Consider the following 24435-nt stretch of genomic DNA (forward strand, 5'->3'; position numbering starts at 1 on the left):
AGTCAGCTGGGGTAGGCTCCAGCTTGCCCTTGACCCTGCATAGGATAAGTGGTTACAGATGATGGATGGTATCAGCAGTCTCCAGAGGCTGAAAACATGCCCCCCATAGCATGATGTCACAAATATGCCTTAATAGTGTAGCTGTGTGTCATGTACAGAAAGAGAGGCTGGACAAGTTAGACAGAAAAATGATTGATAAACAATTTATTTCTTGTAAAGAGAAAAGGAAGTGTATGTGGTTGTTTTGAGTGGTGACGTAGCTAGGTCAGGTGGAGTACTTGCTTAATTTTGAATGTTAACATCAAGGACTGGTTGTAAAGTCACTTAGTCAGGAAGATTAACTTGAGCCTATTGCTTAATTTTGCTTTTATGTTTTCAACTTCCCTTTTTGTAAATGTAATCTAATGTTTCCTTTATGTAAATTTTTCTTAGTATATTTTTGTATTTTTAAAAACCCATACAATAAAAAAAAACATCAACCCATACAAATAAAAAAACCCAATACAATATAAAATTATTTAGTTCTCATGCAAGAAGTTAATTATTATTTGGGGTTTTTTTTCAGGGGAAAATTACTGCATTCAGCCACAAGATCATTAAGGGCTGTCCAAATATGTAGCAATTCACTTGTTTGCCATTGCTTTGTAGCTGACAGTTGGACACAAGTGGACATTCCAGACTCTGGTTGTTTAGGTGTCTCTCTTATATATTTATTTATAACTCAGTGTTGGCATCATCTGTCAGTCAAAGGTATCTTTTGCTCCCATTGGTATTTGCATCATTTGTTGAGATTAGTTTAACTCAGTACCTGCCCACTTCACACTGTCAGTGGTTATTTCACCTGTCATTGCTACAAATCTCCAAATTTCATTGATATTCCATGGTCTCTGGTCGCTACATCACTGCTTGAGGTCAGGCCCTGATGTTGGGTGAGGAGGTCTGATGTTCCAGTTAATCCCAAAGGTGTTCAGTGGGGTTGAGGTCAGGGCTCTGTGCAGAACACTTGAGTTCTTCCACTCCAAACTTAACACATCATGTTTTCATGGATCTCGCTTTGTGCACAGGGGCATTGTCATGCTGGGATAGGTTTGGATCTCTTAGTTCCAGGGAAGGAAATTGTAATGCTACAACATACATAGACCTTTGTCTGAACAACTGTGTGCTTCCAACTTTGCGGTAATATGGGTGTGATGGTCAGGTGTCCACAAATCTTTGGTCTTATGCAATATCGATGAAATTTCACGTTTCAGTCTTAAAATGTCCATTATTTATTATTCATTATATATTTATCAATCTACAATATTGTGTAACATAATGCTTACAACCACAACTAGACCTACAACGGAAATGACTTGCTCATGCAGGGATTAAAATGACTGGATGTGAATTGTGGAGGGAATTTCAGTGATATAATTCTATACAAACCTGAAAGCAATAGTTGTAATAGACTGTGACATAGCAGACTAAATGTGTCCAGCATCCCAAATATTTTCTCTATAACCCATACATGTAGTGGACTGAGGAGGATGTTTGTGTAATCTGGCAACGTGGTCAGGTAAGCGAGTAAGTGTGGTCATGTGACTCAGTGCAATTCAAAAACCAACTCCTGGCAAGCAAACATAAATTCACACTGTGCAAAGGAATCTATAAAGGCAACACTGTGGTCTGGTTTACACGAGCATGGAGTGAGTGTGCCAAAACATATGCACACGCGTTCTTTTACATCAGAACATAGGTTTTGGATATTGTATTGAGAACTGCAGTGGAGTGCTCACCTGTAGCCTTTGAGTTGCCTTTATATAAGGAAGCTCTACAAATAACTGACCCAACTGTCTTATCATTAACACATTTATTTTCCCCTTTGCTACTGCAATAATCAAGTCCAACTCATGTAACAGAAATGTGTTAATAACAACAAGAACACACACACACACACACACACACACACACACACACACACACACACACACACACACACTGTATATAAAAATACTACAAACACACAATCTGCAATTAAAGAGTTGTGGCAAAAAAAATAGTTTACAAAAAAAAGTGCTGCAAAAATGTTGTATTTGAACTTGTGCCATAATGCATTTAGGTTTGAACCTATTGCTCTTTTTCTTTGTTTAGTGATGTTTCTTCTTTCCTCATTGGCAAGCCCAAAGAAAGACTCTTAGTGTCTATATCATTACATGTATATGCTGTAGGCTAAAAGAAAAAGATTACACAGTTCCTTCTGACTTCCTGTTCACTGCTCAACAGGGAAGACATGTATTTTGACACAGACGCAACATTACACCTGTCTGCATGTTTGTCCGTAGCAGTTCACATGAATTTCAATAATTTCCCTGCTTAATCAGTCTTTTTAATAAGTTGAATTAGGTATATCAGAGTGCACTGCCCTGGTCATAAAGGACTACAGGAGACTTCCCCTGTATGATGCTCTGCTGAAGTGAGTCAGTGGTAAATGAGCTTGACGTACTCCTTGGGGAAGAGGCCAACGCGCCCATTGCAGCGTCCCTTCCAGCACTGAGGATCTGAGCAGTCGAGGAGGTCAATGACATCACCACGCAGGAACTGCAGCTGGGAGTTGTGCTTGGGGGTGAAGTCTACCAGTGCATGGGCATGATGTGGCCTCTGGTGGATGAAAGATATGTGTGAATACACCTTATGACTCAGCAAGGGCTGATCTGCCACTTTGCGTGTCATCCTGATCTGATCCGATAAATCATATCCTTATTCTTAGTCTAGACTTACTGACTTTACATCGCTACTTAATGTTCATTTGAGAATAAACATCCCAGTTTTCATGTTGTGAAATGTATCCTGGTTCATAATGTAATACAAAATCAATACAAAATATAGTCAACTCTTTGGTTATATTCCTAATCCTGAATGGTGTAAACTTTACAAAATTCTTTGTTGGCGTTCTATTCACATATATTTTTTAAATGATTTTTTTTACTCAATTTAGACCAGTAAACAAGTTTATCCAGAATGAGTGTAGATCAGATTCTTGTGGACATTTATACACATATCGTAAAACATCAAACCTCAAACCTTCGGCTTACCCTTTGTGAGCGTTCTGCCTCTCGGAGAAAGACTGTCCTTTCTTTAGCAATGCTGTTGCTTTTGTAGAAATCCACCAACTTGTTGAGAGATGAAAAGAGTTCGTCCCAGATAAAGTACTGTCCGTCTCTGTCCTTCAGAACCTTGAAGTGTTGCACATGCTCACCATAGCTGTTAAGTGGACACAAAACAGTCAAACTACAAATAATATGCAATAATAGTAAAAATAGTAATCCAAAATAATGGTACACTACAATCACGACAATGATGATGACAGATGAAAAACAGGGAAAATAGGTATACGATGAAAGTAATCGGCTAAGTGTATTTGATTGAGGCTTATCAGGCACATAAAGGGCCAAACAGAGAAGGAGGAATCAATCAGTTAGAATAACATGTACACCAAAGTATGAGCATGAATCACTTCCTGTTTGCGCAGCTGTAAGGGTCAAATACATTTTACATACTGCTTGAAAGAATAAAAGACTATTTTGTAACATTCATACCAGTTTACCTCATATTATATTGTAGTCCACTGATAATACAGAATCCTAATTATGTCGTTTTTTATTATTCTGCAAGACCTCAGATGCAGAGTCAGCTATTGCATTGACAATTATGTTTGAGACTGTTTGTCTCATTAAATTTGTCTCTCTATTCTTTTTCATCTTCTCCCTCCACCCAAGCCTGCCTTGAATATACCCAGGCCTTGAGCAAAACCTACCAAGAACCTTGGCATACCCTTTGATGCTGCTTTTTTTCCCCTGCCTATTATTGTAAAGCGACCTTGGGTTTTGAGAAAGGCGCTATATTAATTGAATATATTATTATTATCTCATCTCATTATCTGTAGCCACTTTATCCTGTTCTACAGGGTCGCAGGCAAGCTGGAGCCTATCCCAGCTGACTATGGGTGAAAGGCAGGGTACACCCTGGACAAGTCGCCAGGTCATCACAGGGCTGACACATAGACACAGACAACCATTCACACTCACATTCACACCTACGGTCAATTTAGAGTTGCCAGTTAACCTGCATGTCTTTGGACTGGGGGGAAAACCGGAGCACCCGGAGGAAACCCACGCGGACACGGGGAGAACATGCAAACTCCACACAGAAAGGCCCTCGCTGGCCATGGGGCTCGAACCCGGACCTTCTTGCTGTGAGGCGACAGCGCTAACCACTACACCACCGTGCCGCCTATTATTATTATTATTATTATTATTATTATTATTATTTGATTCCCATATAAGTAACATGCCAAAACCTGCTCATTACAGGTTTTTTTTATGATTGCTTACACATTATTATTCCACATTGGCACTATGGTTCTCAGTAACCGCAGCTCATCATGAACTCATCCTGCCCAGTATTCTCTCTGCAGTGGCGGCACTGTCTACACACCCATGTTAAAATTGCACGTTTTTGTGATGGGAAAAGAAAGAAAAAGAAACCATAAGCTGAAAACACATCTCTTCAGAATTGCTTTCCCCACCGCCTCTTAACTGCTCCCATTGCTTCAGAAAATTGCCTTTCCGTATTCCATAGTTTACTCCTTTTTATCTTGCACCGTCCACCCTCTTTGTGTTGCTCTTCTTTTGTGGTGCTCTTTGGTACCTTTCTTAAATGTTTTTTTATTTTTGTTATTCCGTCTGTGTATCTATTTTCACTGAGTGTACAGTGTTCTTAGTGTTTGTGTATTGTTGTGTATTGTGTACTGTTGTTCTGGCATTTTAATTGTACAGTGTCCTTCGGTACCTTGACAGGTGCTTATCAATAAAATTTATTATTATTATTATTATTATTATTATTATTAAACCATAAATGACAGATAAATTCTTGCATCTTTTTTCACCTATAATGTGATAGCAATTTTAGGGAAAATAAGAAAATGAAAGATATACAATAACCAGGTTACACAAGTATGGACACTCTTATATATAATGACTGTGCTCAGAATGAACCAATCACATTCAAACTCATGTTCAAAAGTAATTAGTATAAATACGCAGGTGATTATAGAAAATCACGTACTGATTGGTCAAGAAATTTGGACTATTTCTCGATAATCACCTCAAGCGACTTGGCAAAATGGCAGCCGATTGCTTTGTCACTGTAAGTGAAGAAAAATTACAAATGATGAAAAAAAAGCTGTTCCTAAAAGCACTAAAGATGCTACGAAGTTTGGTCTAAAACTATTCAAAGGTAAGGTGAAATTGTGATTTATTTTATCTATTTCAAAACAAAGTATTTTATGTGACTCGGCATAGATTAGTGACACAAATCTGCGCTGCGCCATTATTACATTTGCATGTTGCTTTTGAAGTTTGAAATAAATTATTTGTATTCAACATGATTTAAAATTTTTTTAATTCATCACCTGTGTATTTATACTAAAACAATTATCCACCTCAGGCTCAGTGAATATCGGTGAACAATAACTGAGACAAAGTCAAGGTTATTATTCACCAATATTCACTTTTCCTTCAGTGAATAATTGTTAATTATTATACACCCATCATCAAAGTGAATCTGATTAACATGCCCCCCCCCCCCAAAGATCAGCTGTTTCTGTACGATTTTCTTGACATCTTCTTGATTTCATTCAAATGCTGAAGTCATGGTCCACAAAATGGAGAAAATGGGGCACCATAGTGACATTAACAAGAACAGGACGTCCTTCCAAAATAGATGAAAGGACAAGATTAAAAAAAAAAACATATCAGGGAAGCTGCCAAGAGACCTACAGAATATTAAAGGAGCTGCAGAAAAATCTGCCCAGTACTGTTCACTCCCTGCACAATCTCTCATTTTCTTCTCATGTCTGAGCTATGGGGTAGTGTGACTAGACAGAAGCCCTGTCTCATGAAAAATACATCCAACCCATGTGGCAAAATGTGTTATCATCTGATAAGACCAAAGCAGAACTTTTTGGCAGCACGGTGGTGTAGTGGTTAGCACGGTCGCCTCACAGCAAGAAGGTTCTGGGTTCGAACCCAGCGGCTGGCGAGGGCCTTTCTGTGTGGAGTTTGCATGTTCTCCCCGTGTCTGCGTGGGTTTCCTCTGGGTGCTCCGGTTTCCCCCACAATCCAAAGACATGCAGTTAGGTTGACGTGGGGCGGCCTTGGGCTGAGGTGCCCTTGAGCAAGGTACCGAACCCCTGACTGCTCCCCAGGCGCTCTGGGCTGCCCACTGCTCTGGGTGTGTGTGCGTGTGTTCACTGCTTCAGATGGGTTAAATGCAGAGGATGAATTTCACTGTGCTTGAAGTGTGCATGTGATGAATAAAGGTTTCTTCTTTTGAGCATAATTCTAAAATATATTTTTGGCATAAAAACAAGACAGCTTGTCACCCAAAGATCACCATACCCATAGTGAAGCATGGTGGTGGCAACATCTTGCTATGGGTCTGCTTCTCTTAATGTTGGGACTGGGGCTCTAGTCACCATAGAGGGAATCATGGACAGCTACAAATACAAATCTATTTTGGCACAAAACTTATAGGCCTCTGTTAGATAGCTGAAAATGAAGAAGAATTTCAGTGTAACGACCCAAAGCACAAATCCAAGTCAATGACTAGAATGACTAAAGAGGGATGGAATCACTTGAAGAAGGCTGTGCACAGTAGATCTCCTCATAGTTTGATTGATCTGGAGCATTTTTATAAGAAAGAGTGGAATAAAATTGCCAAATCAAGATGTACTGAGTTGGTAGATGCTTACCCAAAAAGACTGAGTGATGTATTACACGCAAAGCAAAAGATGCTTTAGCAAAGTATTACTTAAGGTGTGTGTACCTGTGCAACCAGGGTACTGTAAAATTTAATTTTTCTTAAAACATTTGCTTTTCACTTGAATTTTGCTCTTTGCTATATGACAATAAATGTGGGAAAAGATCTAACATTATTTATCTTGGTTTCATTTTCATCACAAAAAAACTGCTATTTAAATGGGGGGGGGGGGGTGTATCGACTTTTTATATCCACTGTATAATTTTCTCATCTCATCTCATTATCTGTAGCTGCTTTATCCTGTTCTACAGGGTCGCAGGCAAGCTGGAGCCTATCCCAGCTGACTACGGGCGAAAGGCGGGGTACACCCTGGACAAGTCGCCAGGTCATCACAGGGCTAACACATAGGCCCTGTCCACACGGCAACGGATTCAGGTGACTCCGATACAATTGCTTATCGTTTAGGCCTGGCGTCCACACGGCACCGGCATTTTGGGTGCCCAAAACGCAATCTTTTTGAGAACGGGTTCCAGAGTGGAAAGATCTGGCAACGTTGCCGTTGTGAAGTCGTCTGGATGAGTAGAACGGATTTGTTTACGATGACGTCAGAACCACATGACTGTGAGTGCTTCACGCCGGGTAGAAGTGTAACGAATATCACCAGGAAAAAGCCTTACAGAGCACTAGTGAGAGTGAAACACGAGCTTGGATATTATTATTATTATTATTATTATGTTCAGTGTTAGTTCACAGTAGTAATGCAAGAAGCAGAATAGTGACAGTAATAGTGAAGCAAAAACATGCAATTGTACAAACACTGCAGCTCTACAGCAAAATATTCATTTATGAAATGGTCTGATTCTTAACACCAGTAGTGCCAATGATCTTGAGATGCGAGTTGTCAACAAATCCTATAAATTGGTTCATGAAACGCGCTTACAAAATATTTTCACTGTGAATATTTATTGTGTAATGGTGCAATCCCGCCAGCAAAAATAGGGGAGAAAAGGAGCGATCTCACCTCTTCAGATGTTGATTTAAGTCCGACAATACATTCCTTAAAAAGGGCGTAGAGGAGCAAATTAATCCAATTTATTCCGGACCATTAAAGAAGCCGCCTTCCGCGTAGAATCATACGTCATCCTCGCCGCCATATTGGAGAGGTCAAAGCGGAGAATAAAGATTAGCTGCGTTTAACTGTACCAACAGGTTTACCGTCCAAACGAGATCATATGGGATTACCTTTCACAGGTGAGAAACAACAAATTAATCCATCAACGTGTATCATTCACTTTATTCCGGACCATTGAAGACGCCGCCTTCCGCGTAGAATCGTACGTCATCCTCGCCGCCATTTTGGAAAGGTCAAAGCGGAGAATAAAGATTAGCTGCGTTTAACTGTACCAACAGGTTTTCTGTCCAAACGAGATCACATGGGATTACCTTTCACAGGTGAGACTGGAAAAATACTTTTCACTGTATTTGGTCATTATAATGTAATTTTACAAACAGATTTTTCTGACTTTGTGGCTAATATGAAGTCTTGCGCATAATAGTTTATGCGCATGCGTCGTTACTTCTTCTATTGTTCTGGTGTCTCCAAAGGGACCGTCTTACAGCGTCCCTAGAGGTGTGGCATGTGTATTGCATCGTTTTCAGCAAGCGTTGCGTAGCCATATGGACCTGATATTTTACTGATTGTTGCCCATTTGGACGCGATATATTTTTAAATAACATCTCGTTGCCGTTGTCGTGTGGATGTAGCCATAGACACAGACAACCATTCACACTCACATTGACACCTACGGTCAATTTAGAGCCACCAATTAGCCTAACCTGCATGTCTTTGGACTGTGGGGGAAACCGGAGCACCCGGAGGAAACCCACGCGGACACAAGGAGAACATGCAAACTCTGCACAGAAAGGCCCTCGCCAGCCACGGGGCTCAAACCCAGGACCTTCTTGCTGTGAGGCAACAGCGCTAACCACTACACCACTGTGCCGCCCGTATAATTTTCTGTACCAGTATATTTTTCTAAGTTCTTTCTGATTCCTGTGTGAAAAATAATGTGACCCAGTAATGACATGAATTACTTTCTTAAAAGCGTAATGAGTATAACCCATGATCACATCCAATCAAGACTCACTGACTATATCAGACTGATCTGAAGCCTAAGAAGGTCTATGAACTAGCACTGTGTTGAGCAACGTTTCCTGAAATTTCCTCACAGTTCTGACTCACAGCATAAAGGAACAAAATTGGGATTTCCCAGTTTGCACAACTTTGCTTTTAGATGACCAGAACATTATGTGGAACTGTGATACATTTTCCTCTTTTTTTGTAGTTTAGTTTTCCATCTAGTGCGTGTTCATTGTCTAGTTCTTTTATCGAAGTGAATATCAAAAGTTTTACGTGTTACTCTTCACATGTAATATGTTTGTCCGAGGCCCAAGTGCAGACTTTAGTCTGCAATGAAATCCCCCCCAAATGTGTGAATAAGTCCAACATACCACTAACTGCCTCCCATTGTTGTGCAAAGAAGCCTAATTATTGAGCTGTGTCCCTGCCAGCACCCCACCCCCACACACAGGATATTCTGTAGGCCAGCAACTCTGATGTGCCCTTCTGTAAGGATCACTGGCCATAAAAGGCGCATACCAAAGGCACATAACCAAAATATTTGCCATTTTCCCACTATAACATTTGTAACAAAAACCGTGCTGGCATTTGACAAGGGCATAAGACAAATTGTGTTACCTGAGAAATTGCCTCTGATGTGCCCTTTTGTCTCAATGGGCATCATACAATTTAGATTCGATGAAGGAAGGGAGGGGAAGGCAGAAGGGAGTATCGTAAAAGGTGTGAACGTTGTGGGCGAGAAACAACCATAAATAGGGAATGCCTGGCACGCAGACCCAGACTTCACAATGTCACAACCAAGGCAACCAAGAAGGATCAGTGCTCAGGAGGCTTTAGCAATTCTACAGAGCATGTCGGACTGTGAATCTGATGGTGGAGATGTGGACCTCACATTTCAGAATGAAAACGTTCAAGTGATGAGGATGCGACTGCTCTTGCACCAGTAAATCCTCCCCTCCAAAGACGCACCAGGAGACAGGTGGTCAAGTATGTGATTGAGCAGGACAGTTCAGACACAGAGGCCACGTCAGATGAGGAGGAAGACACAGCGCATGTCAACCCCCCTTGTAATAAAAAACAAAAAGTTGCAGATGTGGGCATACCACCTGGATCCACAGAGAAGGCGAAAGATGGCACTGTGTGGTTCCACCATAAACTTGGAGACTTTTCTGCTCATGAAACTCCACAGACAGCATTCAATGGATCTGGAGGGCCAACAGAGTTTGCAACACGCAAAATCATGAGTCGCCTTCAAAGCTTCCTGTGTTTGTTGGATATCAGCATGTTGCTGACCATCTGAGACTGCACAGTCCAGGAGGACCATAGAACAAATCCCAGCTGGCAGATGAGTGTCTTCGAGCTGATGGCGTTCCTTGCAATCCTTTTCTGAAGGACTGCCAAGGGCTACATTGGTGCCATGCGACTCATGTGGGCCAATAGATTCGGCAACCCAGATATCAAAGCCCTAATGCCCCGTAACCGCTTACTTGAAAAAAAGCAGTACCTTCGCTTTGACAACAAAGACACCCGCAAGGAGCGCATACAAACGGACAAATTTGCAGCAATTTCAGACATCTGGCAGCGGTTTGTTCAGAATTGTGTGTCGTCCTACAGTCCAGGGCAACATGTTACCGTGGATGAGCAGTTATTTCCTTCAAAGGTTCGTTGTCCCTTTCTGCAGTACATTGCATCCAAGCCTGACAAGTTTGGAATCAAGTTTTGGATTGCAGCAGATCTGGACACAAAATACATGTGTAATGGCATCCCTTACTTGGGAAAAGATATGACTCGTCCGAAGGGAGAGAGGCTGTCAGAGAATGTTGTTTTGAAATTGATGGAACCATTTATGGACCAGGGAAGGACTGTAACTATGGACGATTTCTTCACCTCTCTGTCTTTGGCTAACAGGCTTCTTCAACGAAAAACAACTCTGTTTGGCACCATCAACAAAAATCGTCGGGAGCTACCAGCAACTGCAAAGGAAACCTCGGGGTGCCAGTTGTACTCCACACAGGTGTTCACATCTGGAAGTGCCTTGCTGACGGTGTTTGCAACAACAAAAAAAGAAATCTGTTTGTCTTCTGAGCACCATGCATCAGAAAGTGGAAATTGTGGACACCCAAAAACAAAAACCAAACACTGTTGTTGATTACAACCATTTCAAATGCGGCGTTGATATCATGGACCAGAAATTACACAACTTCTCGGTGCGTGCAGGAACACGGAGATGGCCCATGGCTGTGTTTTACAATCTGCTTGACATGGCTGTCACAAATGCACATGTCTTGTACACAGCATGTACAGGATCCAAAGAAAGTAGCCAATTGTTCATGCTGGAGCTTGCAGAGAAACTTCAAAACAGGCTTTTGCAGGAAAAGGCACAAGGGGAAGAACACAAACAGCAGTGTCGTGAGATGAGAGTTTCTCAGAAGAAAAAGACACAGTGCCAGGTGCGCGTACTCTGCAATAATAACAGAAGCACCGGACTTTGTGTACGCTGCCGCAAATACACCTGTGGCAAATGTAGGAAAGACTCACCATGGGAATGTGGAAACTGCTAGATGGGACAACTGTATGCTACATTTCTGTGCTTTGTATAGCCTCCATATGTAGTGAGCCTGCTTTTCTTAGTGTGAAATAAATATTTATTTTCTTCCTGAAGTTATACCGTCTGTTTGTAGTTTTTCCAAGCTGAAAATGTGTTTTTTGGGGCATTAATTCCAGTCCTCTGTCCTCTGACATTGTGAGCTTGGCAGAGTAAATTGTCATTGAAATTGGGGTGTAACCTACAACCAAATTACCATTCATGAAGGATTTAGTCTGTCCCTTCCTAAAATGACAGGCCATTATTAAAATAAGTGTTTTTATGACAAATAGAAAACGTTTCTTGGATCAACTGACAAAATAAGGTGAATGTGTACATCTGTTTGTTGGCTAAGGCTACATCCACACGACAACGGCAACGAGATTTTTTTTTTTAAATATCGCGTCCACATGGGCAACGGATCAGTAAAATATCAGGTTCATATGGCAATGCAACGCTTGCTGAAAAAGATGCAATACACATGCCACACCTCTACGTGCGCTGTAAGACGGTCCCATCGGAGACAGCAGAACAATAGAAGTAGACGCATGCGCATAACTGCGCATGTGCACAGTGACTATCCCTATCACTGTCACACGCACACACTTTCTCACTCCCTATCCTATGGATATAGTCCCTTTAAATCACGTGCTCGCTTTTTGAATGGAGACGCGGAAAGAGGAATGAACGGGGGTAGATGGAAGCCGGTACGCCAACATTCTGATATCTCCAGAATTCTTTAATGGTCCGGAATAAATTGAATGCTACACGTTGATGGATTACTTTGTTCTTCTACGCCCTTTTTGAGGAATGCATTGTCGGACTTAAACCAACATCTGAAGAGGTGAGATCGTTCCTTTTTTTTCCCTATTTTTGCTGGCAGGATTGACTCTGCCCTAAGGACTATTCTCTCTCTCTCTCTCTCTCTCTCTCTCTCACTTTGCACCATTACACAATAAATATTCACAGTGAAAATATTTTGTAGGCGCGTTTCATGAACCAAGTTATAGGATTTGTTGACAACTCGCATCGAGTTCGTTACACTTCTACCCGGCGTGAAGCACATGTGGTTGTGACGTAATCGTAAACAAATCCGTTCTACTCATCCAGACGACTTCACAATGGCGCCGTTGCCAGATTTTTCCACTCTGGAACCCGTTCTCAAAAGATTTCGTTTTGGGGCACCCAAAACGCCGGTGCCGTGTGGACGCCAGGCCGAAACGATAAACAATTTTATCAGATTCACCTGAATCCGTTGCCGTGTGGACAGGGCCTAAATAAAATATAAAATGAACTAGAAAAGCACTCGGAGAGCACAGACCTCCGCCAAGAATCCTTTAAAAAAATCCGGGATCCAGAAGGTGATCCGGATCACCGCCAAAATTTAATGGATTGTTACTTGTGCCCAGTCATACCTCTGGAAAAAAATTTCAGAGCAATCCGTTCATAACTTTTTCCGTAATGCTGCTAACAGACAAACCAACAAACCAACAAACAAACAAACGCTACCGAAAACATAACCTCCTTGGTGGAGGTAAAAATGGTTACTCTCAGCCCATGTTTACATTAGACCGTATCAGCGGATCATCAGATTAACGTTTTTAAAACGATTAGTGTGCACACAGCAACACCAATACACGATTTGCGTGCACATAGCAACGCCAATACACGGATACGCTCGGCTCCGCAGGCATCCTGCGCTCCAAATCACTCCGCCCTGAACAGCGAGTGCCCTCTGGAGGGTGCGCACTCCGGCCCTGCGCAGCTCACACAGCGCGCGAGTGAAGTGCACAAGCCACGATTCGGGACTGAGCCGCTGTGTGTGTGATCCCAGCGCATATCACTTACCACTTGCAAGTGGAAGGATGGCAAGCCTAAAGACAATCATAACTACACAATGGGCAGTATTTGCATCAGTATTTGCAGTATTTTCATACTTTTATACTCTTTAATGAAAGGTGATACAAGGCAGAAGTCCGCGCCGTTTTTCAGCAGTCGCGTCACATGACCAACGCCAGCGAATCAGGAAGGTGGATGTCACAGTGACGTTGTCCAATGAGACGCCAGCTAGAACTCAGCACAGCGTATCCGCGTATTCTGAATGTTTACACAGCACCGGAGCTGACACGATCTGGATTGAATACGTGGACGCTGGCGGATTCCTGTTTCCCGGCGTTTCCAGGCGGTTTAATGTAAACGGACAGTGCATCCGCGAAGAAAACGAGACAGATATGGTCTAATGTAAACGTAGCCTTAGTACAACACACACAACTCAACACAGTATGTTGGGCTGATCAGAGTTCATTCAAACAGCAGTTTGGCCTTTGTCATTACAGGCAGCAACCTCAGTGGGGGGTGGAGTGGCTGTTCACAATACAATGGAGACAGTTAGCACGTTGAGAGGAATACACAATTTTTGCAGAGGGGAGGGGGCATGCAGCAGAAGTGAAAATCTCTGGGCCTGTTAGTGTTAAACCTAGTGGTTTTAGCTGAAGCACACTGGAAAAACCCACATGCAGTAGTATCTAGCTCCAGCTATTAAAATAGATCTATGCCATGTGGTTGACCAATATAACATTTTGTTGTTTGGTGGTTAATGTAGCATTATCTAGTTCCTTGTCTAGTTCTCTCTTATTTTCTTAGCAATGTCTATTTCTCAAAACCATCCACACAAATATCTGCATTTACTCTGACCCCATGGACACTCATGTCAAAATTTGGTCAAACATCAAAAGCTGTAATAATAAACAGACTCTCAGAACTACATATATAAAAATGAAATTGGTGCTTTTGCAATAAAAAAAAATCTCTATCAGATCTTATTTCTGCTTTTTTTAACACCATGTTCTTTCTAGGTAATGATGATATAAATGATGAAAAAAGCTTGCAATGGCTTTTTCAAAAGCTTGAAATGGTAAACTAGTGTAGCCTGAGTTTAATTTAAAAGTTTTATCTCTATGTCACAAAGCCTTGTTACAGTCTCTGTTGTTAGTTTTTATTCATGTGCATGTTCATGGACTGGCGTTCTGTTCGAATATCTTTGGCTGAATAGATATTGACTGGCAAGTGAAGCACAGGTGATCTTTTTAAGATGAAGCTAGGTCTTCTGTAAAATGTCATTAAAAGGTGACACTGAAATGTTGTCTAGTGTCTAATATTCATCACACAAATTTGGTGAATTTAATATTTTAGTGAATCAAAATATCAAGTATTTCAATGCAATCTTGTGCTGTTTGTTCATTTATTGCAAATTGTTTTTGCTGGACAGCGCCGTCTTCATGAAACTCTCCAGTGAAATACATTGTGTTCTAAAGGATAACAACAGTGTTCATTGGACAACAGGCTTTTCATATGTCGTTTTGGATTTGCCTGGACACACAGCTTGCCATAATAATTTGGTGTGAGATATTTATACGTACATTAATTTTTATACTAATTTTTCTATAAGAGAATGCACATTCACCTGTTCATACGTTATGCTCAGGAACAAACTCATGTTAATGGCGCTAAAATGCCTGGAGAGAAGCCCCTAGGATTGTCCACTTTGCTTATACAGACTTCTCGTGCAGTGGGAAAAAATGCACTGCTATGTGTTCCATATGCAGAAGAACTATCGAGGAGACAACGGGGACAACCTCGAACTTCAATCGCCATTTGGTAAGACTCCACCCAGAGAAGGAAGTGACACGCTATGTTCATTGCTCTGTTGATAGCGGGGCTTGCTGACCGATGAACTAGCTAGTGTTAACCCTCTCTCATGTTATTTGCCCTGTTGATAGCGGGGCTTACTGAGCGATGAACAAGCTTTTTATCTGTAGCTTATTAACTAAAATGGGGCAGTCAAGCAGTAATGTTAGTCCAGCACAGTAGCAGAGATGGTTTCACATGAAGGCAGCAACAGCCACCGTCAAATGGTGCAGTTGGAAGTCTCATTCTCGGACTCGAATAGTGGACTCGAATCGGACTCGACTCGAAACTTGGGCTACATCCACACGACAACGGCAACGAGATGTTATTTAAAAAGATATCGCGTCCAAATGGGCAACGATCAGTAAAATATCAGGTCCATATGGCTACGCAACGCTTGCTGAAAACGATGCAATACACATGCCACACCTCTAGGGGCGCTGTAAGACGGTCCCTTCGGAGACACCAGAACAATAGAAGAAGTAAGGACGCATGCGCATAAACTATTATGCGCGAGACTTCATATTAGCCACAAAGTCAGGAAAATCTGTTCGTAAAATTACATTATAATGACCAAATACAATGAAAAGTATTTTTCCAGTCTCACCTGTGAAAGGTAATCCCATGTGATCTCGTTTGGACAGCAAACCTGTTGGTACAGTTAAACGCAGCTAATCTTTATTCTCCGCTTTGACCTATCCAATATGGCGGCGAGGATGATGTATGATTCTACGCGGAAGGCGGCGTCTTTAATGGTCCGGAATAAATTGAATACTACACGTTGATGGATTAATTTGTTGTTTCTCACCTGTGAAAGGTAATCCCATGTGATCTCGTTTGGACGGTAAACCTGTTGGTACAGTTAAAGGCAGCGCATGAATCTTTATTCATGGCGGCGAGGATGACGTATGATTCTACGCGGAAGGTGGCATCTTTAATGGTCCGGAATAAATTGAATGCTACACGTTGATGGATTAATTTGCTCCTCTACGCCCTTTTTGAGGAATGTATTGTCGGACTTAAACCAACATCTGAAGAGGTGAGATCGCTCCTTTTTTTCCCTATTTTTGCTGGCGGGATTGACTCTGCCCTAAGGACTATTCTCTCTCTCTCTCTCTCTCTCTCTCTCTTTGCACCATTACACAATAAATATTCACAGTGAAAATATTTTGTAAGCGCGTTTCATGAACCAAGTTATAGGATTTGTTGACAACTCGCATCGCATCGCAATGAGAAGATCATTGGCACTACTGGTGTTAAGAATCAGACCATTTCATAAATGAATATTTTGCTGTAGAGCTGCAGTGTTTGAACAATTGCATGTTTTTGCTTCACTATTACTGTCACTATTCTGCTTCTTGCATTACTACTGTGAACTAACACTGAACATAATAATAATAATAATAATAATAATAATAATATCCAAGCTCGTGTTTCACTCTCACTAGTGCTCTGTAAGGCTTTTTCCTGGTGATATCCTGGTGATATTCGTTACACTTCTACCCGGCGTGAAGCACTCACAGTCATGTGGTTGTGACGTCATCGTAAACAAATCCATTCTACTCATCCAGACGACTTCACAATGGCAACGTTGCCAGATCTTTCCACTCTGGAACCAGTTCTCAAAAAGATTGCATTTTGGGCACCCAAAATGCCGGTGCCGTGTGGACGCCAGGCCTAAACGATAAGCAATGGTATCGGAGTCACCTGAATCCGTTGCCGTGTGGACAGGGCCTTGCTTTAAAGACTTGGACTTGCCTCGGACTTGAACACTGGAGACTCGAGACTGGACTCGGACTTGAGGTTTAGTGACGCGACTACAACACTGTGAGAGACTGAGAATTAACCAGGAGGCTGGACCAACAGATAAACAGAACACACACAGATACAGTGGTGCTTGAAAGTTTGTGAACCCTTTAGAATTTTCTATGTTGCTGTATAAATATGACCTAAAACATCATCAGACTTTCATACAAGTCCTAAAAGTAGATAAAGAGAACCCAGTTAAACAAATGAGACAAAAATATTATACTTGGTCATTTATTTATTGAGGAAAATGATCCAATATTACATATCTGTGAGTGGCAAAAGTATGTGAACCTTTGCTTTCAGTATCTGGTGTGACCCCCTTGTGCAGCAATAACTGCAACTAAACGTTTCCAGTAACTGTTGATCAGTCCTGCACACCGGCTTGGAGGAATTTTAGCCCATTCCTTCATACAGAACAGCTTCAACTCTGGGATGTTGGTGGGTTTCCTCACATGAACTGCTTGCTTCAGGTCCTTCCACAACGTTTTGATTGGATTAAGTTCAGGACTTTGACTTGGCCATTCCAAAAGATTAACTTTATTCTTCTTTAACCATTCTTTGGTAGAACGACTTGTGTGCTTAGGGGCATTGTTTTGCTGCATGACCCACCTTCTCTTGAGATTCACTTCATGGACAGATGTCCTGACATTTTCCTTTAGAAGTCGCTGGTATAATTCAGAATTCATTGTTCCATCAATGATGGCAAGCCGTCCTGGCCCAAGTTGCAGCAAAACAGGCCCAAACCATGATACTACCACCACCATGTTTCACAGATGGGATAAGGTTCTTATGCTGGAATGCAGTGTTTGCCTTTCTCCAAACATAACGCCTCTCATTTAAACCAAAAAGTCCTATTTTGGTGTCATCCGTCCACAAAACATTTTTCCAATAGCCTTCCGGCTTGTCCACATGACCTTTAGCAAACTGCAGACAAGCAGCAATGTTCTTTTTGGAGAGCAGTGGCTTTCTTCTTGCAACCCTGCCATGCACACCATTGTTGCTCAGTGTTCTCCTGATGGTGGACTCATGAACATTAACATTAGCCAATGTGAGAGAGGCCTTCAGTTGCTTAGAAGTTACCCTGGGGTCCTTTGTGACCTCGTTGACTATTACATGCCTTGCTCTTGTAATGATCTTTGTTGATCGACCACTCCTGGGGAGGGTAACAATGGTCTTGAATTTCCTCCATTTGTACACAATCTGTCTGACTGTGGATTGGTGGAGTCCAAACTCTTTAGGGATGGTTTTGTAACCTTTTCCAGCCTGATCAACAATGCTTTTTCTGAGGTCCTCAGAAATCGTCTTTGTTTGTGCCATGATACACTTCCACAAACATGTGTTGTGAAGATCAGACTTTGATAGATCCCTGTTCTTTAAATAAAACAGGGTGCCCACTCACACCTGATTGTCATCCCATTGATTGAAGACAGCTGACTCTAATTTCACCTTCAAATTAACTGCTAATCCTGGAGGTTCACATACTTTTGCCACTCACAGATATGCAATATTGGATCATTTTCCTCAATAAATAAATTACCAAGCATAATATTTTTTGTCTCATTTGTTTAACTGGGTTCTCTTTATCTACTTTTAGGACTTGTGTGAAAATCTGATGATGTTTTAGGTCATATTTATGCAGAAATATAGAAAATTCTAAAGGGTTCACAAACTTTCAAGCACCACTGTATCTGTGTGTGTTCTTTTTATCTGTTTCATTTGTTGGTCCGGCCTCCTGGTTAATTTTTAGTCTCTGTCAGCGTTGTAATCACGTCACTAAACCTCAAGTCCGAATTCCGTCTCGAGTCTCCAGTGTACTTCAAGTACAACTTCCCCAAATGTTTAAAACCATCTGCCATTACCAAATACATTTGGCTATATATAGTGACATTGCAATGGCATTTTGACAGTTATAGAGAGAAGCTGTGTTGGGGTTTTGACTGATGTTATCAGTAATAATGTACAGTGGGTTTAGCCGCCTTATAATGTGACACCTTTGTATTTACTTTCCTTTTTCTGGGTTTGGTATAGCTTTTAAATCATTGCTTACCTAGATGCTGTTTTCCCTCCCTTTAGTTTTGTATTCTTAATTTTAACATCTCATCTCATTATCTCTAGCCTCTTTATCCTGTTCTACAGGGTCGCAGGCAAACCGGAGCCTATCCCAGATGACTATGGGCGAAAGGCGGGGTACACCCTGGACAAGTCGCCAGGTCATCAGAGGGCTGACACATAGACACAGACAACCATTCACACTCACATTCACACCTACGGTCAATTTAGAGTCACCAGTTAACCTAACCTGCGTGTCTTTGGACTGTGGGGGAAACCGGAGCACCCGGAGGAAACCCACGCGGACACGGGGAGAACATGCAAACTCCACACAGAAAGGCCCTTGCCGGCCACGGGGCTCGAACCCGGACCTTCTTGCTGTGAGGCGACAGCGCTAACTACTACACCACTGTGCCACCCTAATTTTAACATTATTTATTTATTTATTTATTTATTTGGAGGTGAAATTAAACTCAATTTTGTTGTGAACTAAGTGAACCACGTCTCTGTTCTTTTGTGAACTTACCTGTGTGGGAACTCCTTGGCTTTATTTTATGATTTGGATTCAATTACCACAGCTTTTTTTTTTTATCATTTAAATGACTATTCCCTGGGGGAAATCCCCAGGGTGGTGTTGTTGGACTTTAGTGCTATAAAAGCCAAAATCTAGCCAAGGCCCTAATTCGGTTACATATACAATTGTGCGCTTCAAATTTTGTCAAAACAATTTGTTGTGGCAGTCAAGTGAACACATACTTTTGGACATATACATAATAGCATACATGCTTTTCTGAAAATGCTTGCCTTTGTGATGTAGAACCAGGTAATGGTGTACCAACTAAAAACCCAAAGTAGACAGGCTTTGCAGAGTATTAAATATCTAACCAATGCTGGGGGGGCGGCACGGTGGTGTAGTGGTTAGCGCTGTCGCCTCACAGAAAGAAGGTCCGGGTTTGAGCCCCGTGGCCGGCGAGGGCCTTTCTGTGTGGAGTTTGCATGTTCTCCCCGTGTCCGCGTGGGTTTCCTCCGGGTGCTCCGGTTTCCCCCACAGTCCAAAGACATGCAGGTTAGGTTAACTGGTGACTCTAAATTGACCGTAGGTGTGAATGTGAGTGTGAATGGTTGTCTGTGTCATGTGTCAGCCCTGTGATGACCTGGCGACTTGTCCAGGGTGTACCCCGCCTTTCGCCCGTAGTCAGCTGGGATAGGCTCCAGCTTGCCTGCGACCCTGTAGAACAGGATAAAGCGGCTAGAGATAATGAGATGAGATGAGACCAATGCTGGGGAAGTCGATGTAATCCATGACATATTGCATTTCACTTGCTGACAGTTTAAGTCAGAACTTAACAGTTTTACTCAAAGCACAAGATATTTAAGCTCTTCACGTGTAATCTTTGTGATTAATTCTGTAACTAACTTTTGCTCAGATACAATATGGACTTTATTTCCCCTCCAAATGTTGCTACTTCTGACTAATACCTCTGCTAAGAAGTGTATGGTCATCAGTCAGACATGCCAGCTGGAGCCAGTCAGATTTCTAATTTATTTTGGGAAATGGGTGAATGCTCTGTTCATGTGCACAAACATTGTCTCCATCTTGGCCACGATTTGACTGGTGTGCTAAAGCCTCAGACAGGGCTGTCCATTGAAAGTGCAGAGCAGAGAAATTACTGACTTCACCATAATTTAGCCCTGCACACCAGCTGCCAATGCTGTTTTCCTTGATGTAGCCTCCAAATCTCATGTTAACAAGAACCAGAAATGTCACACCTGCGGTCAGCCATACACAATAACACTCTGAGAGTTCGCTGCAGAGCTTCTCAAAGCGCAAAGCTCCATACTTAAGATAAATGCACTGACCTTATTTTTGATGGCTTTGACCATACGATTTCTGTCCGTAAGTATGTACAAACAACGAACCTGTACCACCACAGGGAACCCGACCGAAAGTGCAAGGCAACATATCTTATAAACACCTGATCACTGAACAATGAAATTTTTATCTTTATTTTCATAAGATAGATGGGTTTTTATCCACCGTTTATTTTTAATTTACTTTTTAAAAAATAACGTGGGATTACTTACTAACGCATTTTACAGAAAATATTCATGAAAGTTTCATATAAAATGAGTTAAAACAGTTTGATTAGTCCACTAGCTTGTTGGACAGTTAATAGTTTCTGTCATATAAGGCGCTAGACGGGTGTAATGGCAGGAAGAATTTTATTGAAAGCATGCTAGCAAACAGATTCAAAACTTAGACAAAGGCAGAGTCAAACTAGATAGAACTCGACGCCAACGGCGTCGATGGGGATGCCTCCGCCCGGTAGACTACACGCCTTATTAAGTTGTGATTTGGGGATGGACATTTGACCTCACAGTAATTGTGACCTGGTGAAATTACTTGCATTAACCTTGGAGATATTGTGTTCACAAGATTTTTGGACAGACATTTGACCTCACAGTGACCTTGACCTTAGACCTTTTGATCTCAAAATCTAATCAGTTTATCTTTGTCCCCAAATGCACAAATGGTGAAAGTTTGGTGAAATTCCCTTCATTTGCCTTGGAGATATTGTGTTCACAAGGTTTTCGGACAGACATTTGACCTCACAGCGACCTTGACCTTAGACCTTTTGATCTCAAAATCTAATCAGTTCATGTTTGTCCCAAAGCGCACAAATGGTGAAAGTTTGGTGAAATTCCTTTCATTAGCCTTTGAGATATCGCGTTCACAAGGTTTTGGGACGGACGCATGGACACACGCACGCACGGACGGACGGACGCACGGACAGACAGACAACCCAAAAACATAATGCCTCCTGTACCTTATAGTGGCGGAGGCATAAAAACAGATAGTGGTTGAGTGAGTCACAGACAGGATATCAGAGATAATACAATACTCACAGTCCAAAAACACAAGCAGGGTCAAAAACAGAAAAGTGATACAAAATATAAGGCTTTCACAAAGTCTGTGTGTTACTGAGAGTCCTTATATGTATGCACTGTGATTGCGCTCTAATCAGGAACATGTGCATGTTAATTAGATCTAATGGCGTGCGTGCGCTTTGCAATCTGTGGCTACATGCTCCAAACTCCAAAGTGCGTGGATGTGACAGATGTAACCAGACAACTGTTTGACATATCAAGTTTGATATTGGATGATAACTATATCGTAACGATGTAAAGTGAAAATGTTGGTTCACTGCTGTCCACCAGGCACCCAGCAGAGTCACATCATAATAAATGTCATGGTGTTGTTTCTGGCGTATGGCATGCAGTGTCAAAGAAAAGAATAAATATGTATCGTAACTGCGATGCGTATCTCATTATTGGTCTCACTGTCACAAGACGATGCAGCAATTTATTGACGTGAAATACACGACACTACACAATTCGATGGTTGATATGCTATAATATTATTATTCTATTTGGGTTGATTTTGTGCCCTTGCACATATTTTGCTCATACACTCATCAGGGGCTCTGGTTTTAAGCACTGCCTAAATATCTATATTACAGTATGCTTCATGCTTGTAGCCAAAACCAAACCATCCACCTGCGAATACCTGTTCATGAGCTATGACAGGTAATAATATTAAACTTCTGATCATTAGGTCAGAGCCAATGTTCAAATGATTCTGCTCAAATGCACTTTCTATGCATCAAATTGTTAATGACCTCAATGACAAATAACATGATAGTCCACATATATCATGAGTAGCCTACGGTAGCTGGAATGATTAACCCACCTGACTGACATGGAGAACTCTCCAGGTGCACTTTCGCTCTCTCGTACCAAGAAGGCTCCACATTCCCGCTGGCGCAGTCGTCCCTCAGACACATGCCTGGAAATGCGGCCTGCAAACCACCTGAGAACAGCAGAACAGCAGAGTCATATCTCACTGTGGCTTATAAAAGACATGAAAACAGGCTGGTCCCCAAAAGAGTGCTGCACCTTAACATTCACTGTCATTTTTCTCTAGCGCCATCTGATTTCCAACAGTCTTGTCTGACTAGGATTGCTCTCAGATGAAGCTTATAGTAATGCATAGAAGTCTTTTAAAATTAAAATGAATTGATACGTACGTGTGTGGCCTTAACTCGATATAGTTTTTGGGTACATAGCCCTTCCTTCCCATTAACTCTGCTGTGTACCAGTTTGGGTCATCTTCCATATTGGTGATCTGGAATAAAAGAAATAATCAGCAAGCTTATCCATCGTACCCATCAAAAACTCTCCACAATATTAAACTTTATAATCCTGTGTAAACCTATCTCTGTACTGTTCTATGTACAAACTAAGAGTTTATCTTAATGTCAAATTAACTACAGCAATCTATGACAGGTTTAGGTGAGTTCTCATGTCTCACATACCTTAAGTATGTCATCCTTCTGGAAGCTGAGTTCATCGCTCTCTGTGGCACGAAAGTCGTAGATAGCTACAGCCTCCATCGTTTCAACCCCGTGCAAGAGCTATGAAGCGGTCTACAGTTGAGCAACGCAGGGAAGATCTGCCAGCCTGACACAGTGAACAGAAGTGTACTGAAAACAGAAGCTACAGAGCAGAAATCATTGACTACATCACTGTAAAGGACAGACAACGTGCTGTTCTGCTTGCTGAGGCTGGCAAACCACCAATGAGTGTGAATGTGAAAGAAAGAACTGAACAGGAGGAGAGAGAGAGAGAGAGAGAGAGAGAGAGAGGGGGTGGTAGTTCCTGTTGTTGCATTTTCACACAAGAAATACACACACACACACACACACAGGAAAAAAGACAAGTCTACAGGTCCACAAAAAAAATCCCCCATTCAGAGAGGTGGTAATGATTCATAAATGTATACGTTATTGAAATTATGCTAATATCCAAGTCTAATAAATACACTAATCTAATGACAGATATTGTTATCATTCATGCTTTTGTGTTCGTTTGCATTAGTATACACATTTTGTAGTATGTTCATTCTTGTTCTTTTAAATTCATACACACATACATAAAATAGGTTTGAAGGTTATAAAGTTGGACACTTCCCCAAGGAGTAAGACAGGAATAAAAGAGTCTTAGGACCCTTGGGATTGACTTTGCTCCAAAACGATGATTGGGCTCAGTGGCTCTGTTTTATTTTCTGCCTTGCTAGAAATGTAGTCGTCAAACTGTGCGAGAAAGGAAGGTCTGTGTTACACAACTCCTGACAAAACCTGTGTGTGAGTTGAACATAAACATTCAGCTCATTTACAGATGCCATGCTCCGGCCTCTGACAATCCAGGCAATGAATATAAACAAATCCTTCATTTTTAAATTACTTGTAGTGTAACATGCATTGTAATTGTAAACTCAGATTAGAGGTTACATTTCCACAGCTTTCAA

The 24435-nt window shown here is 41.6% G+C and overlaps 1 protein-coding gene across 1 annotated transcript; it reads right to left on the reverse strand.

Moving 5' to 3' along the window:
• Positions 1-1834: 1834 nt before the first annotated feature.
• grapa (GRB2 related adaptor protein a) lies at positions 1835-23713 on the reverse strand. The gene is made up of 5 exons (XM_060943013.1): positions 23444-23713; positions 23156-23253; positions 22819-22938; positions 3072-3240; positions 1835-2637 (listed from the first exon to the last, which is right to left on the reverse strand). The coding sequence occupies exons 1-5, from the start codon at positions 23519-23521 to the stop codon at positions 2458-2460; spliced, it is 645 nt and encodes a 214-aa protein (XP_060798996.1). The 5' UTR covers positions 23522-23713; the 3' UTR covers positions 1835-2457.
• Positions 23714-24435: the final 722 nt, after the last annotated feature.

The sequence above is a fragment of the Neoarius graeffei genome, chromosome 16, assembly GCF_027579695.1.
Source record: "Neoarius graeffei isolate fNeoGra1 chromosome 16, fNeoGra1.pri, whole genome shotgun sequence".
In the NCBI taxonomy this organism is placed as follows: Eukaryota; Metazoa; Chordata; class Actinopteri; order Siluriformes; family Ariidae; genus Neoarius; species Neoarius graeffei.

Coding starts and splice junctions, on each gene's coding strand:
- grapa (XM_060943013.1), bottom strand. CDS start 23,521: ATGGAGGCTGTAGCTATCTACGACTTTCGTGCCACAGAGAGCGATGAA. Junction 3,241..22,818: donor GAGTTCTCCATGTCAGTCAG/GTGGGTTAATCA, acceptor TCCACTTAACAG/CTATGGTGAGCATGTGCAAC. Junction 2,638..3,071: donor AGGCAGAACGCTCACAAAGG/GTAAGCCGAAGG, acceptor TTCATCCACCAG/AGGCCACATCATGCCCATGC.